This window comes from Cotesia typhae, unplaced genomic scaffold (assembly GCF_013202065.1).
Source record: "Cotesia typhae breed Kobodo isofemale line unplaced genomic scaffold, CoteBio_Ctyphae scaffold_13, whole genome shotgun sequence".
Lineage (NCBI taxonomy): Eukaryota > Metazoa > Arthropoda > Insecta > Hymenoptera > Braconidae > Cotesia > Cotesia typhae.
Genome location: NW_027423774.1, coordinates 12,462,945 through 12,484,607, shown reverse-complemented (window position 1 = coordinate 12,484,607; position 21,663 = coordinate 12,462,945). Strand labels below are relative to the sequence as shown.

At 31.1% G+C, this 21,663-nt stretch overlaps 1 protein-coding gene across 1 annotated transcript; it reads left to right on the top strand.

Annotated features, from left to right (window-relative positions):
* Nucleotides 1-6,772: 6,772 nt before the first annotated feature.
* On the top strand, nt 6,773-7,436 carry LOC141535349 (uncharacterized). The gene is made up of 2 exons (XM_074255226.1): nt 6,773-6,859; nt 6,999-7,436. Exon 2 carries the CDS (start codon nt 7,010-7,012, stop codon nt 7,382-7,384), a length of 375 nt encoding a protein of 124 aa, XP_074111327.1. The 5' UTR covers nt 6,773-6,859; nt 6,999-7,009; the 3' UTR covers nt 7,385-7,436.
* Nucleotides 7,437-21,663: the final 14,227 nt, after the last annotated feature.

The window sequence follows — 21,663 nt, the reverse complement described above, 5'->3', positions numbered from 1 at the left end:
AAGAGGTTTGTGGTAGCTAAAATATGATACAAATAGTCTTGTTGAAACTGTAGATAAGTACCTTGTAAATACACCATCAGTAGTGGTGCCATGCCGTGTTGTTGAAACTGAAGTGTCATTATTAATTGATAGATTTAAATCGTCATTAAAAAATTTTATCAGTGGCTCAGAAGTCTTTGAATTAAAGTTTATATTAAAGTCTCCACTCAAAACCATAGGTAACTTATCCTCATTTTTACCCATATAAGATGCTCCAATTGTTGTGAATGGAAATAATGTTCTTTTCAAAAAATAAATAATGTCTTCAATTTTTTGATTTGGAGAAATATAAATTGCAACTAAAACAATTTTATGACCATCTTCCATTACACACTCCGCTACACAAAATTCACCTACGGTCGACTTTGATGAACTTACAAATTCGGACTGTCTGATTGTCATATCAATGCAAGGAGTAATAATATTTGTAGTATCGTTTGCATTGTGATAAATAGCAACTCCTCCAGCTCGATGATTTGATCGTTTATATTGAACGATGCAATTAAAATGTGGTATGCTAACTGATTCAGTGTCATTCAGCCAAGTTTCATTTAACATCAAAATCTGTGATTTTTGTATAACTGAATCATTTAAGTCAATGGAGTGAGCGCGTAAACTTTGACAGTTGAAAGTATACACTGTCAATCCTTTTCTTTGGCTAATGAAATTTAAGATATCGTCTTTGATAGTAATCAAACGATTATTCGAGAGTCGTTGAAATTCAGTTCGCAGATTAGCGACTGCAGTTGAAGGTCTTCGTCCATGAAAAAATGTTTTATCATTATCTCTTGTAGTGATGTATAACCCATCGACACTTGTAACGCGTGATAAAGCGACATAAACTAATGATAAGGGATGTGTTTTATCATATTCATAGACAATTTCAGGGTATGTACTCCCTTGCGACTTATGAATAGTTGTTGCACAGGCACAAACTAAAGGTAAATGCGAACGTTTAACATTAATCGTTTTACTGTTATTTAGAGAAATAGTCGAAGATCTTCTCGTGATAGGCACTGCTGTTTTACTAATTTGATGCGCAGCTACATGTCCAGCGACTTTTCTTCGAATTTTTTGACCAATCTTCAATGAGTTTGGGAACTCAAGCCACGCAACATTTACGTCTCTATCACCATTATATTCTATATAAACTAGTCTACCAACAGCCCCATTTGCTAAGCCATCAGACACGTCTATATTTGTTGTTCTCATGTAGAAGACGTTTACCACAAATACAGTTTCGTAAGGTAATCCTCCAGTATCAATTAATGACATTTTGTGTAGTTTTTGACGGAAGGAAGTAGTTTGCTCTGCCGAAGTATAACCAGTGAATACATCTTTCGCGATTGAGATTGTCTTTTCTTGTGCAAGATTTAAAATTTTACTATTATATCTTGTTACAGCTTCATTTGTATTAAATAATCGGATCCCATGTGGACATTTAGTTTCAGCTTCTTGAATAGTTACAAAACGTGATTCTAATAAGTTCAACTCGAAATCGCCAAGTTGTTCACCATTTCCAATTTTAGTCAAGATTGTAGAGAACTGTTGTTTTGCTTGTCTCATTACTTACTCGAGTTCATAAAATTTCAATACACGCCACAATACAGGTCCAACAATTCTTTGTTTTTGTTGTTTGTAGATTGGAGTAGCTCTAACCGGTGGTAACTGACGTAAATCTCCAATGAGAATGACATCTATCCCTCCAAAGTTAATATTAAAATTACCTGTAATCTGTTTTAAACGTGAGTCAATTTGAGTAAGTAATTCAGCTCCGATCATACTAATTTCGTCAACAATTAATACTTTAACGTATTTAAATAATGCTCTGTATTGATGAGCTACCTCAGTACTTAGGGGAAGTAACCTAGACAAAGATATTTTTAAAGCAGTATGCACAGTAGTCCCGTCTATTGCAACAGCAGCTTTACCTGTTGAAGCACAGGCAATATAAGAGTTGCAATACCCATCGTTATCAGTGAAGCGGTTATAAATCTCCATGAGAAGTTTTATAACAAAAGTTTTACCACATCCTGCTGGGCCTGTGAAAAATATTTGGAATGGATCACTATTTGAGCCAGTGTTCCCAACTCTCAAAATGTTTTCTCCCTAAAGCTCCAACCAAAAACCCCTAAAATCCCTACAATTACGGCGAAATTCCCCTAAAAAATCCATTATTATAAATAAATGTTATTAATTAAATGAATAATTAAATATTATGAAATTAATTATATAATCATTTATAAATAATAAATTAATAATCGAATACCAAATTAAATCATTTAAATAATTAAATTAAAAATAATAAATATCATTCAGAAATATTTTTTAATATTTTTTATTCATGAATTATCTAATAATTCAATTATTTCATTATCATCAGTTTCTGTATTTTTAAAGTCATACATGTTTACATTGAATAACTTTAACATTTTCGTAGATGGTTGAAAAGTTGTGCAAGACCCTCCATTCCGTTGCAGCGTAAATCGAACCATTAGCATGCTTTGTAACATCTCAATAGAAAGTTTATTACGCAACTTATTCTTTATAATATTATAGATCGAGAAGGCACGTTCAACACTTGCATTTGAAATCGGTACTGTAACGAATGCCAGTCCGAATTTCGAGACATTTTCAAAACGTTTACAGCCAGCTGCATCTAAATCATTATATACTTCATAATAAAAATCTGCCGAATTAGAAGTATTTACCCACTCCTTATTACTTAATTGGTGCCACTCAGACTCGACATCATTTTTTATACCGTAAAGATGAATTCGCTGTACATAATTCAATATCGGTTTGATATCAGGTTTAACCTGAGATGTAGTGACTTTCGGATGTAAATCAGCAATTATTTTTAAAATTGACAAATTTTCCGGAAGCCTTTTTTGGATTTGCTCAGCCAAACAACAAAGGAAATTTTTACACCTTTCTTTAACATCCAATAAGTCCCTGGGCGCTAGTTGTTGAGAAATGTTCTGAAAATCAAACCCAAAATAAATTGAAGCTGTATGCATCAGATGGTCCTTGAAGTTAAACTCTAGCAGTTCCGAATCCACTAATTTCTCTAGACGAGATGGTACAACAAGCCTTTGCAGTAAATTTTTGTACAACAGAAATAAGTCCTCAAATAGTTTCGTAGATTCAACGTTGTCACTTTGGAAAAGTAAATTTAACTGAGTCACATTTTTTAATTCATTCCTTAAAAAAATTAAAAAAGCTTTATAAGGTAGTCGGTCCATGATATCATAAAGCTGTTCTGCCATGTAACATTTATCGTTCGACTTAGCCATTGAAAAGAGCAGCTTCAATTCATCCCACTGTTCTAATATGACGCAAATAGCTTGATAGCGAGCAAGCCAGCAGGTTCCGCTCAGCCCTTGAATTTTTTTTGGATCTTTATTATTATTAATCGTTTCATACAATTTTCGATACTCATTCAATCGTTTTGGGCTGTATGAAAACCAGTTGTGTGTTTCTCTAACAAGAAACTCAAGTTGGCGAGGTAGTAATTCCGATGCTTTTTACGCGCATAAATGTAAGGAGTGGCTAACACATTTAACAACAATCAAATCAGGCAGTTCTTTTTTCAATAAAGCAGTAACAGAATTGTACTTTCCAATCATCACATTAGCTCCATCAACCCCGATTCCGATAAGATTTTCAAGCTTTAGGCCATCTTTTTTAAATTGATCCATAATTACTTGGTGTACACTTTCCGCGTCACACTTTACTATTTTTATGATTCGGTAAAAAGTTGTTACAACTTGACTTTTTTTGTGAGAAAAAAAACGTACCATAATGCATAAAACTTTGAGCGTTGATAAATCAGTACTTTCATCAATTATTATTGAGTAGGGAGAATCTCCGATCTCTTCTATCAGATCTTCCAGCATTGATGGCCCAAGCGCATTTTTTATCAACATTGAACACTTAGTTCGATGAAGCTTGAGGTTCTTTAAAGCGTCCGACGATGGATCTAGTTGTGGCAGTATACTTATTAAGTTATCAACTGTTAACAAAGAACAATGTTCAGCGATAAAGGCAGATATTTTCAATTCAGCAACTTTCGTACTTTCTGCCAACTCTGGTTTATAGATTTTTGTTATCGATGTAGTTGATTTGGCAGATTTTTCCCATTGCGTAAATTTTTTATGTTTGTCAGTCTTCGCATGACTAATTAAATCCTTTTTGTGAGCTTTTAAAGTCACATGACAATAGCGATAATAGGCCAAGTTAGCATCCGTATTGTCAGGTCCCAACAGTAGATGAACAGGGGGACTTTACCCCCTCGATAAAACAGATTGTGGGTTCTGATCCGAACTATTTACCGATGGGTGGTAAGTGACATTTGTGGTTTCGACAGGTATTTGTTTCACCGGGGGTCGGTAATTTACGGCCGGTCGATAATGTGCTGCCTGTCTTTTTTGTCGGCTGTCAATGTTGGGGGGGGGTAAGTCAGCCATTTCGGGCCGACGTAATTCCACCATTTCTGGCCGACTCCGCCTCAGCCCTTTATTACTATTTTGCAATCGCAATTACGCCTTATTTTTTTGAGGAAAAAAAGGGAGGAATTTCACCATTTTTTGGCTAACTTCGTCACAACTATTCAATTTATAAATCTTCATTTGGTTAGTGTATCGTGAGAGCTTCAAGTACAACATTTAAACCATGGAGATAGATAATTTGTGTGAACAAGAAATTGTATTTTTACGGAATAATTACCCTTTCTGTGAGGATTTTGATGATCTAATGGAAAGATTTTTTGGTGATGTTCCTCCTGAAGATATTGGTAAATTCGTAAACTGGATAATTACATTGGAGAAAAACTCTAAAATTTTCAAAAGTCTTTTTGCCGATACATCATACATAAATTGTGCTGATAAACAGAATTTGGCAAAAACACTCTTGGAAATAAATGAAAATGCTGAAAAACTTGAAAAGTTTTGCGAAGATTTTGATGATTTAATTGAAAGTGTTTTTTACAACAAATCTTCTGAATATATTGAAAAATTTATAAATGATGTCCTTGCATTAGAAAAAAACTTTGAAGTAATTAATAGTGTACGCATGGGAATATTGTGCTCAAATTGTGCTGATGAACAAAATTTACTAAAAAAACTATCAGAATTAACTGAAAAGTTCCAAAAACTCGAAGAGCGGATGAAGTAAACATCTAAAAAATCATGAAATCATCAAATAAAATTCTAAATTATGCAAAAAATCTTCATGTAATTTATTTAAACAATTTCCTCCATAATACTTAGCAGAAGAATAGAATCATATAAAAGACTGGTTTTTAAAAAACATATTCAGTATTGTTTCTGTGACTGACTAAAATTTATCTATCTTTTTGTGATATATGGCTGGAGAAATTATTGTTGATGTTCAAGGCTTTAAAATGCCTAACAATTGTTTTGTGGTGAAAGAGCTTGCAGCAATTAGTGTAAATAAAACATTAGATCATTTAAATATACTGTCTGTTAAAATTTTCAAGCCACCTTGTAATTGGAGCGAGCTACCTAATAACTATAAACATATGAACTCATGGCTGATACGTAAGCATCATGGTATACCATGGGATAAAGGAGTCATACCTTTTGATTGTCTTGAAGAAGTTCTGAATTTCATTGTGAGAGATTACGAATACATTTACGTCAAAGGTCACGAAAAAAAAAAAATGGATTCAAAGTATTTGTAGTTCGACTAAACAAGTCATTAATCTTGAATCATTAGGATGTCCATCACTCAGAAGCTTTACCAAAAATTACTCATTTTATCCAACATCCAGAACTTGAACATAGTGATATCATATACGATGATTATCACTGTGCATTGGAAAATGTGCAGCATTTGAAAATTTGGTTTATGGAGAATTATTTATATTTCATTTAACTTTTGTCACAACAATTTATTAGAGTTTTAAATAATTGATGTATTATGATTAAAAAAAAAAAAAAAAAAATGTATTATCATTAAAAAAAAAAAATAAAATAAAATTCTGAATCATTTTGTTTTCATTTATACAGTTTTCTAGAGAATAGTTTTATCATACATATTTACCACGCAAAAATGCATGATCTCATACAATTAAACAGCAAATATTATTGTTGATGTCAAATATTTACAAGAGTAATGTTATTATTTAAAAAAAGGAGTTAGACTTATACTTCCGGTTTATAATTTGACTCCGTTGAGAAAGTTGTAACCTTCGAAAAAATGTTACGCATTTTATTTAATCGAAAAACATGAGAAAAAAATTGCCTTACGATTCATTGCGGTAACTTTTTGAAAACAAGTTTTTATTGATGTAACTGTATATCTATGTAAATAAAAATTGTTGAAAAATATAAATTAAATAATATTGCACAATACTAAAAAATTTTGTAAAAAACATTTTTTTTTTTTTACAAAAAATGTTGCATTTAGTAAAAAATATGAAGTTCTCAAAATTGATCATAAATCGAGATCTTGATAGAAATTTCTCAAACATAAAAAAACATCTGAGAGTGCGTCACAATAATTTTAGACAAACACAATTTTCTTATCTTCGCAACTCGATACTCCTGGAAGTGTGTATCCGAATTGTCAATAAGTTCTATTTACTGCACACAGATACTCATTAATTGTCACATCTAAAAGTTTTGAGTGTATTTTTGCTCTATATAAATAAGTATAAGTGAACTAAACATCAAACTGAATCAGTTCATCAACGTGACCACGTGCATGCAAGTGAAAAAATTTCTGTCAAATTTCTGAGTGAATCCTAGTTCTTATTTTTTGTGAAAAGTTGTTTTTTTTCATCTGACGAATCTAGGTGAGAAGAATTTTTTATTTTAAATTGGTCACTTGAAAAAAACTTATGTTTTTAAATTTTTTGAATAGTTGTTAAAAAAAATTTTTTTTCATCGAGTACTGTATAATTTTTTTACTGATTAATTTTTCGATTTTTGAAGGAAAACTAACCATGACCCTTCCAAATTTGAATGTGGACTTAATCATATCACCAGTTGAGTGGGAAATCGAATTGTCAAATTTTGTTTTAATGGACGTTATTAAATTAGCTTTACAGCGTCAATTTATTTTGACTGGTAACTTGAATGGAGCTAAAATAACCATTGCCAACGTCAGTGCAGAATCTGTGATGATTTTGGAAAGTACAGTTTGGTTCAAAGTTGATCGTGACTCATCAACTTTTCCATACATCATCAGTCGTGAAGAACTGTTTTCATCAGGATTCCAGGAACTGTTGGTGCAGCAACACCAACAATGTCAGCAACAACAGCAACAGCAGAAGAAGCCATCACCAATCGAGGTTATTTACCTCAGTGATGATGATTAGTTAATTATCATCATTGATTTTTTATATCATTTTTTTAAAAAAAACTTTTCAATCAAAAATATTATTCTATTATATGAAAGAGTTCATACATTTTATTAATATTATTGTATGTATATTTGAAAAAACGTTATTCATGTGTGTTAATCATTTATTGGTACATGAAAAAAATTATATTTAAAAAATATTAATAAAAAGACAAAAAAATTTTAAATCTTATAAATTATTTTTATTTATAAAAATGGTTCCTACTAATAATTGTATGCTTATCAATTATATTTATAAAAAGGTAAGTGAAAAATAAATTTTCTTTATTAAACTAGACGAATTAAAAAAAATAGTTGTAAAAATTAACTAAAAATCTAATTATTGTAAGAATATGGTCTCTGATTTTTGATTGGTTGAAAAAATTGGGCATGTGAAGCGTAAAGTTCAAAATTGTAGTATTTCTTAAACGTGTATAATTGTCTCATCAAGATAGAACTAGAATTTTAAACTTTGTGCTTCGCGCATCTAATTTTTCAACCAATCAAAAATCAAAAATCATATTCTTACAATAATTAAATTCTTAAATAACATCACAAATATGTTCAATTCATCTATATTAATATACAGGATTAATATGTAGAAAACTAAACAGAAACAATTATTATTTTATGTTTTTGATATTCTTTGTAAGCAAATGAAAATATTAAGTGCACTTGAAATAATGAAAATAAACTTTCAAATTCCATTTTAAATTTTCACAAATTTTGAGTGTTTTTTATCAATTAATCTTTTTGAATATGATGTAATATTATATGATGTAATATTTTTACATTCTCCAAAGCATTTGGTTAGTTATTAAAAATATTCTAAATGTTATTTTCTCTCATCATCTTTACATACTAAGTCTTACTATATCTATATATATTTTATTCTCTCTACTTTATTCGGATATTCTACGTGTATCCCCACTCAGTGATATGCTACCTCACCTCATACGTTTCCCCACCACTTCATCTAAGTTTCGTTCTGATGCATGTTAAAATGTATACCTTTATATACAGAAGTGTAACATTCGATTATCGATATATTTCAACCTTTGAATATAGTGCTAGCTTCTAACATAGCGTAAGAGTATCAGTATCAATAGCATATTCTAAACTTATTTATACTGTAAATTAATTATAACTTATATGAAAAAATAATACTAATAATATTAATGATTAATTAAATAAAATAATGAACAAACGGTATTTATTCATATAGAAAAAGTTTATTATTATTATAATTATATAGATACAAATGTTTTGTTTTTTATATTTTTTCATGAGTAAACGGAAGTTTTACATTAATAAAATTTGAAACAATGAAAGTGAACATCAAAATTTTATTTAAATTCCCACAAATTCAAATTGATTATATTTTCCACCAAGATAGTTCAGTCCCAGGTGATTTTCGCTTGCATTTTTGATCATGTCTTCGAGTAGTTTTGGATCATCAAGCAAAATTTTTGCAACTCTGCTAGGTAAAAATACAGAGAACTCATTGTCGATTGATACAATGATAGTGTTTCCATATTTTGCTTTAACAGACTTGACATCACTGATTGTGTAAATATTATTAACTTCTAACTCACTCAATTTTTTAGATGGCAAAAAATCTTCACAACGACCAATAACGTTGACTTTTGAGTAATCCATAGCGTACTAGAATCAACAAATTTTCAATATTTTTTCCAACTAGAGAAATTTGTTCAACTAAATAATATACGTACTAATATAATTATTCTACCACACAATGCAACTCTGAATGTTCAACTTATACAGTTCTGCTCAAATCGTCTGTCTTTATAGGATGATCCCCTCTCAATAAATGAAAAAATTCATCAACATTTCTCAGAATTATTTCTATACGCAGTAAGAAATTTGAGATTGCTGGGAGAAAAAGTTTATTAATAATCTTTACAATTATTATTTTGCGTAGTATAAAATTCAAAAGAATTTCAGTATCATTTTAAGCAATAAGGAGTTTGAGATCAACAAGAAAGAATTCATCAACAGTCTAATTTATTATTTTACCCAGTATAAAATTCAAGATTTCAAAGAAAAAATAATAAATTAGTAATATTTATTAATTTTGAAGGATTCAATTTCATGACTTCCTGTTGTTTATGAACTATACTTAATTTATTATAATAAATTAGTAATATTTATTAATTTTGAAGGATTCAATTTCATGACTTTCTGTTGTTTATGAGCTATACTAAATTAATATTTTTTGTGTTATTGCACATTTTCACATACATGATATCATTGAAATCGTTGAAATACTACCCCTAATTATTTTTTAAATAGTACGTCAGCTTAGAAAAATTTTAATAACTACGCACTGGTTTTAGGTTTCTATAAATATTTATATAATTGAAATTATGGTTACAAATTTTTTTTTGCATAAGCTTTTGATGAATCATTTTAACCACTATATAAAGCCGAACTGTGAAGGTTTTTTCAATCAGTGACTTAACTCGTGTCCTACAATCACTTCAGTGAACAAAATCATTGTTTTTCTGCTAAGGTGGAAAAGTGCATTACATTAATAAAAATATTTTATTTTAACTGTAAAAATTATTATTGCAAAATAATTCATATTTACTGATCAATTTTAAGTGTCAAATAGTTCAATAAAATGAATCATTCTTGTGATCTCATCAAATCTGTCCAAAACTTAGTCAACTCAATTGCTCAATCATATAATGATTTGAGAGAAAAGACAATGAGTGAAGAGTATTGTCAAAGATGTTACAATGTTTGCTCTGAAACAATTGAATATTTTAATACTATTTTGATGGATCAGCAAACAAGTGTTCAAGTCAAAAGAAGTGTTCAAGCAAACATTGTACTTTTGTGTTGGTATACTCATCAATTTACCAGATTAAGTGGTCAAGTTGTTGGTGGTGATCTAAGTGCAAGAAATAGTCTGATCAAGTGGCAAGACCTTGAGAATGCTTTTTCAAATAATATTAAAACTGGTTGTGTTGTAAATCGTGCCCATACTGATTTAAGAGAATTTTTAAATGACTCAAAAGATTTAGTTATTGAAAAAATTGGAAGTATGATGAGAAATGCTGGAAACCTCAAAGTTAATGTAGAATTGTTCTGTACATTCAGAAATTCAAAAATGGTGATGCAGTTGAAGAAAAAAGTCTTTTAACACGAAAAGCCGTGAGATAATACAAGCTACACGATTAGATGAATGGTACATGGACAATGTGTACTATAAATTATTGAAGAAAGTTGAAGAATTCAATCAAAAAGATTCAGGATGGAGTTTGGTGGAAATTAACAACTTGGTTGTAACTATGTCAACATTTTTACCTCTACAGGCTGGTGAATCAACGTATGTGCAACTGCCTAAAGATATTCAACACAAAAGAGCGGTCCTTAACATTGAGAACTTCGATGAGTATTGCTTTCTCTGGTGTATTGTGGCTGCATTATACGAACCTCAAACTGGGCATCCTGAAAGGACAACTTCATATCCACATTTTAGTTCGGTACTCAATTACGAAGGTATTAAATTTCCTGTAGCTCTAAGAGATATCCCTAAATTTGAAAAATTAAATAATTTATCTATTAATGTGTATGGCATAGAGTCAGAATTTACACAAAAAAATTCAGAAAAAAGTAAAATAATTCCTGTATACTTAAGTAACCATTTTTACTCTAAAAAAGTTATTCATCTACTGATAATAGAGAAAAATATAAATACTCACGATAATAATATGAAAAATTATGAACCCAGATTTCACTTTGCGCTGATAAAAAATTTATCAAGATTGGTTAAAAGTCAATTATCCAAAGGTCATTCAAAGTTATTTTTTTGTGATCGATGTCTTAATCATTATAAAAAAAAATTCGTTTAATCAACACAAACTTGATTGTTTTAAAATAAATAAGGTTTGTATGGAACTTCCAAATGAAGAGAATAAAATTTTAAAATTCACTAAGTTTCAGTATAAAGATACTGTACCATTTGTTGTGTATGCAGATTTAGAATGCATGCTTGAACCCCAAGGAGATGATGAAAACAACTCTCAGAAACATGTTCCACACAGTATAGTATTTTATTGCCATTGCACTTACAATGATAAACTTTCCAAATTTGAAATTAATCGCTCACCGTCTTGCATTGAGTGGTTTGTAAAAAAATTACAGTTTTTAGCTTCTGAATTTGATCACTATTTACGCAATCCAATACCAATGAAACAAGTAACTAAAGAGGAACAGAATAGTCATGATCAGGCAACTATTTGTCATATTTGCGAAAAATTTTTCATTTCTGATCAAGATAAATGTTATGATCATAATCACTTTACGGGCAATTATCGCGACCCTGCTCATACAGCCTGTAATTTAAATTATCAGAAACCTCAAATAATTCCAGTTGTTTTTCACAATTTATCTGGTTATGACTCTCATTTTTTAATTAAACATTTAGCTACAGTTTTCGAAGGTAGAATGACTTTACTACCAATTAATAAAGAAAAATATATATCTTTTACTAAATCAGTTTTAGGAACTTTAGTTACTTTACGCTTTATAGATTCATTCAAATTTATGGCATCTAGCCTAGACAAATTATCATCTTATCTTGAAGATGATGATAAAACAATAACAAAATCGTATTATCCCGATACAGAACAATTTAAATTAGTCACTCGTAAAGGTGTATTCCCATATGAATATATTGATTGCATTGATAAACTTGATGATAAACAGTTGCCTGATAGAGACTCATTTTATTCAAGGTTATCTAATGACTACATTTCTCATGAAGATTATGATTTTGCAAAATTAGTTTGGAATAAATTTAATATCGGTACCCTAGGAGAGTACTCAGACTTATATCTTAAGACTGATGTACTTCTTCTAGCTGATATTTTTGAAAATTTCAGAACAAGTTGTTTGAAAACGTATAGTTTAGATCCATGTCACTTTTACACCCTTCCCGGTCTTGCACTTGAAGCTATGGTTCGTTATACTGGTGTAGAACTTGAGCTGTTGACTGATCCCGAAATGTTACTTTTTATTGAAAAGGGCATTCGTGGTGGGGTTTCAATGTGTGTTAATCGGTATGCTGTGGCACATAATCGTTATATGGGAGAAAAATTTGATATGAAAAAATATGAGAAAAATATTCATTTATGACTTTCACTATAATTATATTAAAAACAATTATCGACATACCTCCAAATTAATGTATACATACACTGATAGCTTAATCTACCATTTTACTGTACCAGACATTTATGAAGACATTAAGCGTGATCTATCAAAGTTCGATACCTCTGACTATCCTGTTGATAATATTTATCAAATGCCGTTGGTTAATAAAAAAGTTCTGGGGCTTATGAAGGATGAAAATAATGGAAAAATTATGTCCGAATTTGTGGGTCTCAGAGCTAAACTGTATGCTTTCGAAATATTTAATCCTGCTGAAGAAAAAGATAAAATTAAAAAAGCTGCAAAAGGTGTCAAAGGTTCAACTTTGAAAACCATTACATTCAGTGATTTCAAAACATGTCTGAATGACCACATTAATTTATTGCATGAACAATTTATAATCAAAAATAAAAATCATGAAGTATGGACTTCAATCCAAAAAAAATTATCTTTAAGTTGGGAAGATGATAAACGTCAGTTATTAAAAAATAGTACTAACACTTTACCATGGGGATTTAATGTGTCTGTGAATGATTTAATGAAAATAGAGAATACTAAAGATAAAATTAAGAAAATAAAATTTAAAAAAAGAAAATTAATGTAAATAATTGTAAATCTAGTTCAAGGTTTATAAATAAAGTATAAAAATTTATGTTTTAAAATTTTTTATTTTAATTCAATGTATCAAACCTTCCATCTATAATTTATTTACATATCAGTTTCATCAATCCAGCTATTGTGTTTACTATCAAAGCCCAACCATTTCACATACAATTTATTTCCACGTTTTTTTAATACTTTCTCAACGAGGAAAATATCTGAGTACTTGGCTTTGCTGAGTTCTTCGTTGTAAAATCCACCTTTAATTGGTATACCAATCCAGTCTTCCAGCTCATATGTTACCGGATCCGTATTTCGCACTTTTGTAACTGTGAATAGTTCCGTTGTCCAGTTTGGTGTATAACCTTTTTCAAATACATGCTTGTACCTGCTTATGCGAACTACATCTCCAACTTTAAATCTATTTTTTTTCCTCTTTGATGATTGAGATTTCATTGGTATATAAATATTTTCCAGCAATAACCATTCCTGAGTCTTAGTTACATCAATAGGTTTCATTTTTATTGTGCGATGTTTAGTATTATTGTAAGTATATACCAACTCAGCAAGCATATCAATCCATTTGTAACTTCCACGAGCTGAGAATTCTCGCCACATTTTAGTTTTTAAGGTTCGATTGAATCTCTCAACTATACTCGCTTTCATGTTTGAATATGTTGAATATAAATTGATGTTGTGATGTTTCATCAGCTTTTTAAATTCTGTATTGTAAAACTCTTTACCCTGATCAACATGTAAATTTTTGGGAACTCGCCCCTGCTCAAGCACAGACTTCATAGCACTGGTGACTTCAACACCTGTCTTCCTTTTGATTGGAACTGCCCAGGTACACTTTGAAAATGTATCTATAATTGTTAGTAAATACTTATATCCTTTATTCACACTCGCATATGGGATCATCTCCACTGAGTCAGCTTGCCAAGTTTCATCAATTCCACGAATATCAAAATTACGATGTGGATAATTTCTTCGAGCTGGTTTATGAAGTTCATGCGCTATCACTGATTTTTTCTCCTCCATTGATTATAGCTTCCAGTTTCTTTATTCGTTGAGTATTCTGAGTAATTAATTCTTTTTTATGTTTTTGTCGTTTTATTATCACTTTTAATTCTTCATTTTCTTTTTTTAATAAATTAAATGAAGTCTCTAACATTACCATTTGGGAGTGCAAATGTGAAATGACTTCTGATTGTTCTGTCATGAAACTGTTATACATTACAGACAGTTCTTTTTGAACAAATTGTACAGTTGCTGCATCGTTAACGCTTATAGGATTGTCAACATTACACAGTCTCCTATTCTCTATATCATATTGTCCATCAGTAGTTATTTTGAAACCTTGTCCACGTGGTCCTGGTGGTCCGCTGACTCCAACACCATTTTTCAACGATCGTCCAAATATATCAATGCTCATTGTTCTGTTTACTTTGACTGATAACCAGTGAATAAAAAAATATTTTATAAACTGTTGCTAATATATAATTCCAGCCTCCCTCAACTCTTCAATAATTAAAATAATTTCATTGGTGTGGCTTGAATTACCAGCAGCTTGAGATGCCATAAGCAAATGTAGTCTGTCAACCAATTCATTTGGATCATCCCAGTAAACATAATCCATGTGTGCCTTTCGTTTTTTTGCTATCATAAATTTTGGTAATCCTTTACCAGTATATTAAGCAAGATAATCAGCAATATATTTCTCATACTTTTGAGAATAATCTCGATAAATACCATTATCTGGTTTATAATTTTTTTTGTGCATATTCGTAAACTCCATAATTTAAAAATATTTTTGTAAATCATCTTGAGTGATCAGTGAATCTTGTGGTGATTTTTGGAATATTAACTCCAATAAACCTTCAGTTGTTGGATAGGTTTTATCCTTTATATGAATAGTATTACCAATAAATTTTACAGCTGAATCACCTATATATAATTCATGATTTTTTTTACGCACACCATATCTTAAATCAATCGTACGATGCTTTTTATTTAAATTATTCAAGTATTTGGTCAATAAATTCGGTTTAGTTGGAGTACTTGTATTTACAGAAGATATTTGCATTTCATCAATTTTACTGTTAGCTGTGTCATCATCTGTTATTAAACTATCATACTTAGTTATTTCATCATTTTGTGTTTTTTCAACTAATGCAAGTTTATTTTCTTCTTTGATTTTATTTTCAGTTTCTTCTTGCTTAAATTTTTTCTTTGATGATACAATTAGGCTTTGCAGTGGTGTTACTACGGGCTTAAATAGTTCATTCAGATTTTTTTCGGCGGTATCTTTTCCCATTTTCAACAATTTATGCTTTTGTCTTATAGCATCACTAACCTGAGATATTTGACGTAAAATATCTTTTCGCTCTGTAATTTCTTCAGGTTTCATGTTGGTGCAGTGATACTTACACCATCTATGACTATAATTAATTGAATGTTGGTCAATTTATACTGATAAAACAGTCAAAACCTTTTCTATATCTTCCACTATTCAACTAACTGTCTTTATCAATGACTACAAAGCCATACTTCCCATCATTCCAGCGAACTGAACACAAATCTTTAAATAAATTGTATGACATATCTGTATTTACATGATCATCGTATACATGCTTTAAATTCATTTCATCTTGACGAAATAATGCTAGAAAATTAACATTGTCTCGAATTAAATGTTTTGGTATACGTGTATAAGTTTGGCAAAGATAAAAACTGTCTACACCTTTGTGTCGACCCATGCAGAAGTAATCTCTGATGTGATCTTGTTTTTCACATGCATCATCATCAAATATCATCAATGAATTAGGCTTTACATCATCAGGTGTTACTACCGCTTCATGTTCATCAAATGTATAAAATCCAATATCTTTAATAGGTTTTAACAAAGATGCTAGAAATTTGTATTTCGGTTGGTTCAGAGACTTCGAATAAAGATAGATATTGTCAAATCTCAAACCGTTTGGATGTGTAATGAGAGACAACAGAGCGTTCGTTTTTCCACAATTTGATGGTCCGCAAAACACTGCGCGTACACTATTTGGTAATAAAGAACCGTGTCTTTTAATTTTTTTTGTTCCTGTACCAAGAACAATTTGATCAAAATTGATCACAGGCAGCTTATTTTTCTGTTTTTTGAAGTTCATGTCTCAAAGCTGCAGCATCGACTTCACTAATCAGGTATAAATACCAGCTTTTATAAAATTATTGGACCAGTTGTGATGGTATCGTTATGAAGAGTAAATGTGGTAAGGGCTTCATAAATAATCTTATCAACAAGTTACCAGTTGAACTTCATATCCCAGGTTATCAGTATTGTGGACCTGGTACAAAGCTAGCGAAACGATTAGCTCGTGGAGATCCTGGAATTAATCCTTTAGACGCTGCGTGTAAAGAGCACGATATTGCCTACTCTACTAATCGAGATAATTTAGAAGTTCGCCACGAGGCTGATAAAGTATTAGCCGAAAAAGCCTGTCAAAGATTTAAAGCAGCAGACTCTAGTATTGGAGAAAAAGCTGCTGCATGGACTGTTAATAAAATAATTAATGTCAAGAGACGATTTGGAATGGGGCTGAAAAAATCCAGTAAAAGAACAAAAGTTAGTAAAAACGTAGCAAAAAAGAAAAATGAGCAAGAAACCTCAAGTAGCGCTAACAAAAGTTGTAACAGCGGCTAAAAAGTCTATGAAAGCGGGTGGAGATCCTATAAAATCAGCGCTCAAAGGAGCTCATGAAGCGGTGAAAAAATCGGGTGGTAAGGACAATGTCAAAGTGCCTCGTATTTTACCAATCCCATCAAAAATAGGAGGAGTACTGCCATTTTTGATTCCAATTTTTGCGGGGCTCTCTGCTATTGGGTCTCTCGCTGGTGGGGCAGCAGGAATTGCAAAAAGTATAAATGATGCAAATGCTGCTAAAAAACAATTAGAAGAAGCCACACGTCATAACATGAAGATAGAAGAGATAGTCATGGGTAAAGGCTTATATTTAAGACCATACAGACGTGGTATGGGATTATATTTAAGACCGTATCCAGCAGGCAAAGGATGCAAGAAGATGACAAAAAACAAGTAGAGCTACCACATCGAGCATTAACAAATGTCGATATACTAAGGTATATCGACATAAATATGCTAAGGTTTTGAAAATTCCAAATTTCCGTGGAGTTTTTATGAGAAATGACTTACCAAAATCTGGACCTAGAAGCAATGAATCAGCAATTATCAATCTAGATGATAAAGATGGACCAGGTACTCATTGGGTGGCATACAAAAAAATTGGTAATAATGTAATTTATTTTGACAGTTTTGGTAATTTACAGCCACCCCAAGACCTTATGAATTATCTCGATATTGGTAGCGTAAAATATAATCATGAAAGATATCAAAATTTTGATTCAATTATATGTGGGCATTTATGCCTCAAATTTTTAGCTGGACAATATAAATTAAAGTGACACACTGTTCAACTCGTCAGACATGGCTGAGTCATTTACGTTAACGCTGACTGGATCATCCTCAGTGCTGGAAGCTAACTATTTTCCACCGATTGAATTATCACCAGCTAAAAATTATGTGTTGGGGTTTGTAGAGTTACTGACATTTAATTCGATACCTAATATAGATGTTGGTGCTAATAAATTTTATGTGTCTTATTCAGAGGACAACGTTGGAGATAATAAAAATAATATTACTAGTGAAAAAGTAAATAGTAAAAAGACAAAAAAGTCGAAAAGAAATGTTGCAATAATTACAAAAACTGATGATAGTATAAGTTCTGTTCTAAATAATGAAGTGACAATTCCAACAAATAGTTCTGAGAAATTCATGGAAATCACAAAGAGTGATGAAAATACAATCTCTGTTGATAATAAAGTTCTAACTATACCAACAGGCAGTTATGAAATTACAGACATTGAAAATTACATACAAAAATCATTACCAAAAATCAGTATCAATATTAAAGCCAATAATAATGAATTGAAAAGTGAGATTAAGTGTGATCAGTTTATTGACTTTAGACCTAAAGATTCTATTGGTCAACTATTGGGTTTCACAAACCGTCTCCTTGAACCTCACAAAACTCATTTATCAGATCTGCCTGTAACCATATTGAAACTCAATGCTCTAAGAATTGAATGCAATATCACGTCAGGCGCATATATAAATGAATACAAAGTTCACACAATTCATGAATTTTTTCCAGGTGTTCCACCAGGATTTAAGATTATTGAAGTACCAACACATGTCATTTACCTTCCAGTCGTCGCAAACGCTATACACAATGTGAGACTGCGAATAGTTGATCAGGATGGAAAATTAGTGAATTTTAGAGGTGAAACTATTACTATCAGATTACATGTGAAAACTACTTAATAATGGGTATAGTTTTTGATACAAAAATTGGTTCTGGGTATAAAAACAAACCAACATGGGTGAAAAATATCAGTCGACGAGTACCTCACAGAGTATTAACAAAAAACAATTAAGTAAAATTATAGAACCTGTACTAATTAAAAACCTTTTTTCAATAAAAGATAAATAATTTTTTAAAACAATGGTTAAATTATTCATAACTATTAGATATTTCATAAAAAATTATCAAATAACTATAAGATTAAGAAAAAACATAACCTAAAATAAAACATGTAAACAAATTTTTAAGTCAGATATTTATTTATTAGAATTACAAGTATAACAATCTTTTTGATATGGATACATATAAATTCCTGATATGTCCCAGTCTACACATCCTCCCTTATGATGTTTAACAAAAAATTTATAATCCATAATTTTTTCATTATTTTGCAAAACAATTGATAATTTGTGCCAAACATGACAAATTTGATTCTTAGCAAATCTCAATATAAAATGATCATCCAAACAAGCAATGTCAAGAGGGTGCATTTTACGGAGATCAGCCAGTTGATAAAATATTTGTACTGATTTTTCATAAGATGGTTTAACTCCCCAATAGTCCATAAACCAATGCTTGAGTTGTTGTGCATTTTGAAATGCACATGCGAACCTCCCTCTTTCAGAATGAAACTCACGAATCGAACACCTCACTTTTGCGAAATCTTCCACATTGTCAGGTGAATAAAATCTCATGTGTTCAATATCAATGATTGGAACAGCATTATCAATTAGATGTTCCAGCCACTTGTGTTTTTGAGATCCAAGAACATAAAAATAGCGAGCATTTTGCACCCAAGCCTTGAGTTTTTGTTCGAAAAATTCATAAGGTGATGCACCATAATCCCACAAAATACCATGTTTATTTCCGTCTTGATCTTGATTTTCACGCATGATCAATGCATTGGTGTATTTTTCAGGTGGACGAAACACATAATGCTCGCAATCGTAGACATTGTAAGTCAAGGATTCATTATGAACTTGTATTACACATATTTCTTTAACAACAAACACACCATCTGGTATAATGAAACCATTAAAATCAATTATGTATTCCATTGTGCTAGTAGTTGAAACTCACAAGAACAATCGGAATAGACTGAACAGAAAGATGTAAAATTATGAGTTAATTATTTGATGATCCCCACTTTACATAACTTAAAACAAGAAAATTAAACCATCAAGATATAAAGAAGGGGTAACTGATCATACTATACCCCAAAAAATAAGGCGTAATTGCGATTGCAAAATAGTAATAAAGGGCTGAGGCGGAGTCGGCCAGAAATGGTGGAATTACGTCGGCCCGAAATGGCTGACTTACCCCCCCCCAACATTGACAGCCGACAAAAAAGACAGGCAGCACATTATCGACCGGCGGTAAATTACCGACCGCTGGTGAAACAAATACCTGTCGAAACCACAAACGTCACTTACCACCCATCGGTAAATAGTTCGGATCAGAACCCACAATCTGTTTTATCGAGTGGGTAAAGTCCCCCTGTTCATCTACTCCCAACCAACCTGCAATAAAAGAATAAATTGTAAATAACGATACATGACTTGAGTAACTATGCAGATACAGCAATTCACAGTAAGAAAAGTATTAATCATAACAAAACACAATATTTAACAAGTAATTTATAGTATAAATATCAGCATATCCACACCAGAGACCAAGTAACTTATTAAAAACCTGAAAAAATAACTCTTAACATGATAAAACCAATGCCACATAATTTTTTATAGTAAATAGTAAATGTATATAGAAGTTTACACCAGAAATCCAACAAACGTGCATGTAGTTATAACAGAGGTGGTAGATTCTTTACCTAAATAAAATGAAAATACCTTTTTTGAACTTGTATTGAAGAACAATTACGGCTGCAATTCGACGACGTCGGCAATTCTATGGTAAACGATTATGAATTTTGAATTAAGTGTTTTAAATTTAATATCGTTTAACGTAATTTATGATAAACAGGACCAGGAGGTTAAAAATAACGTATTCTCTATTCAAATTCAAAGTTAAACATTTAAGTGGACATTCCACTAACTGCGAACATCCTAGTCCTTTCTATAAATTATAAAAATATAATAGAATTACTTTACCTTTCAAGTCTGAATCTGTTTCCCAAGCCTTAGAGTATTTTTGTCGATATTTTTTCTTATCTGTAGTTTTAGGCATTTGAATAAACAAATAATGAATGACAATCAAAGTAATTTTGGTAAACAATAACCACTAACCCTCATAGATATGTTAATGTTTGTGGTAAACACCAGTAAACGCCATAGTGAAATTTGTGTTTTTTTCAACTTGGACTCTTAGTAATATTAACAAGCCTACTACTAGATGTCACTAAGCCGCTATATCAAAAATAAATGTGATTGGCTAGATTTAGTTAGTCACGGGCCTATAACATCTCATCTTTATTTGTTTGATTTTTTTAACTAAAAAAAGTGAATATTCGAAGATGAAAAAAAAAAATCCCTCAAAATACCCCTAAAATATAACACCCCTAAAAAAATCCCATTCGACTTTTTTAATCCCTAAATTTAGCGGGAAAACCCCTAAGTTGGTAACCCTGATTTGAGCATAATAGATGTGAGATAACATGGAGCAAAAGTTCTTGTTGCTTATCATTTGCCATCCTCATCAACTCAAAAAATTCAGCATTTGGCATCAAGTTGTCACGTTTTTTAGCAATAGGGCCCAGTTTGTTGAGTACAGCTAATCGAAGATCACTATTCACATCAGAAATAGGGTTATCGTATAAATTTTGAAATGGATTTGGATCAGGCATCACGTTGGCGACATCTTGCACTTCATTTGCATCTTGAAAATCATCTTCTCGACACAAATTTCGACAAATTTCAATTGTTTTTTGTACATCCAAATTAGATTCGAATTGAGTGCGTCTGTTTAAAATTATATTCTCATTGCTGTTGTATATTTCGATAAATTTCATCTCAGCGAGTATTTCTTCATCTTCGTTTCGAAACGGAAAGTGTAAGGTTACCATTTCACGTTTATATTCATTCAG

Bases quoted from the DNA above. Each gene is read 5' to 3' on its own strand.
- LOC141535349 (XM_074255226.1), top strand. From the start codon at position 7,010: ATGACCCTTCCAAATTTGAATGTGGACTTAATCATATCACCAGTTGAG.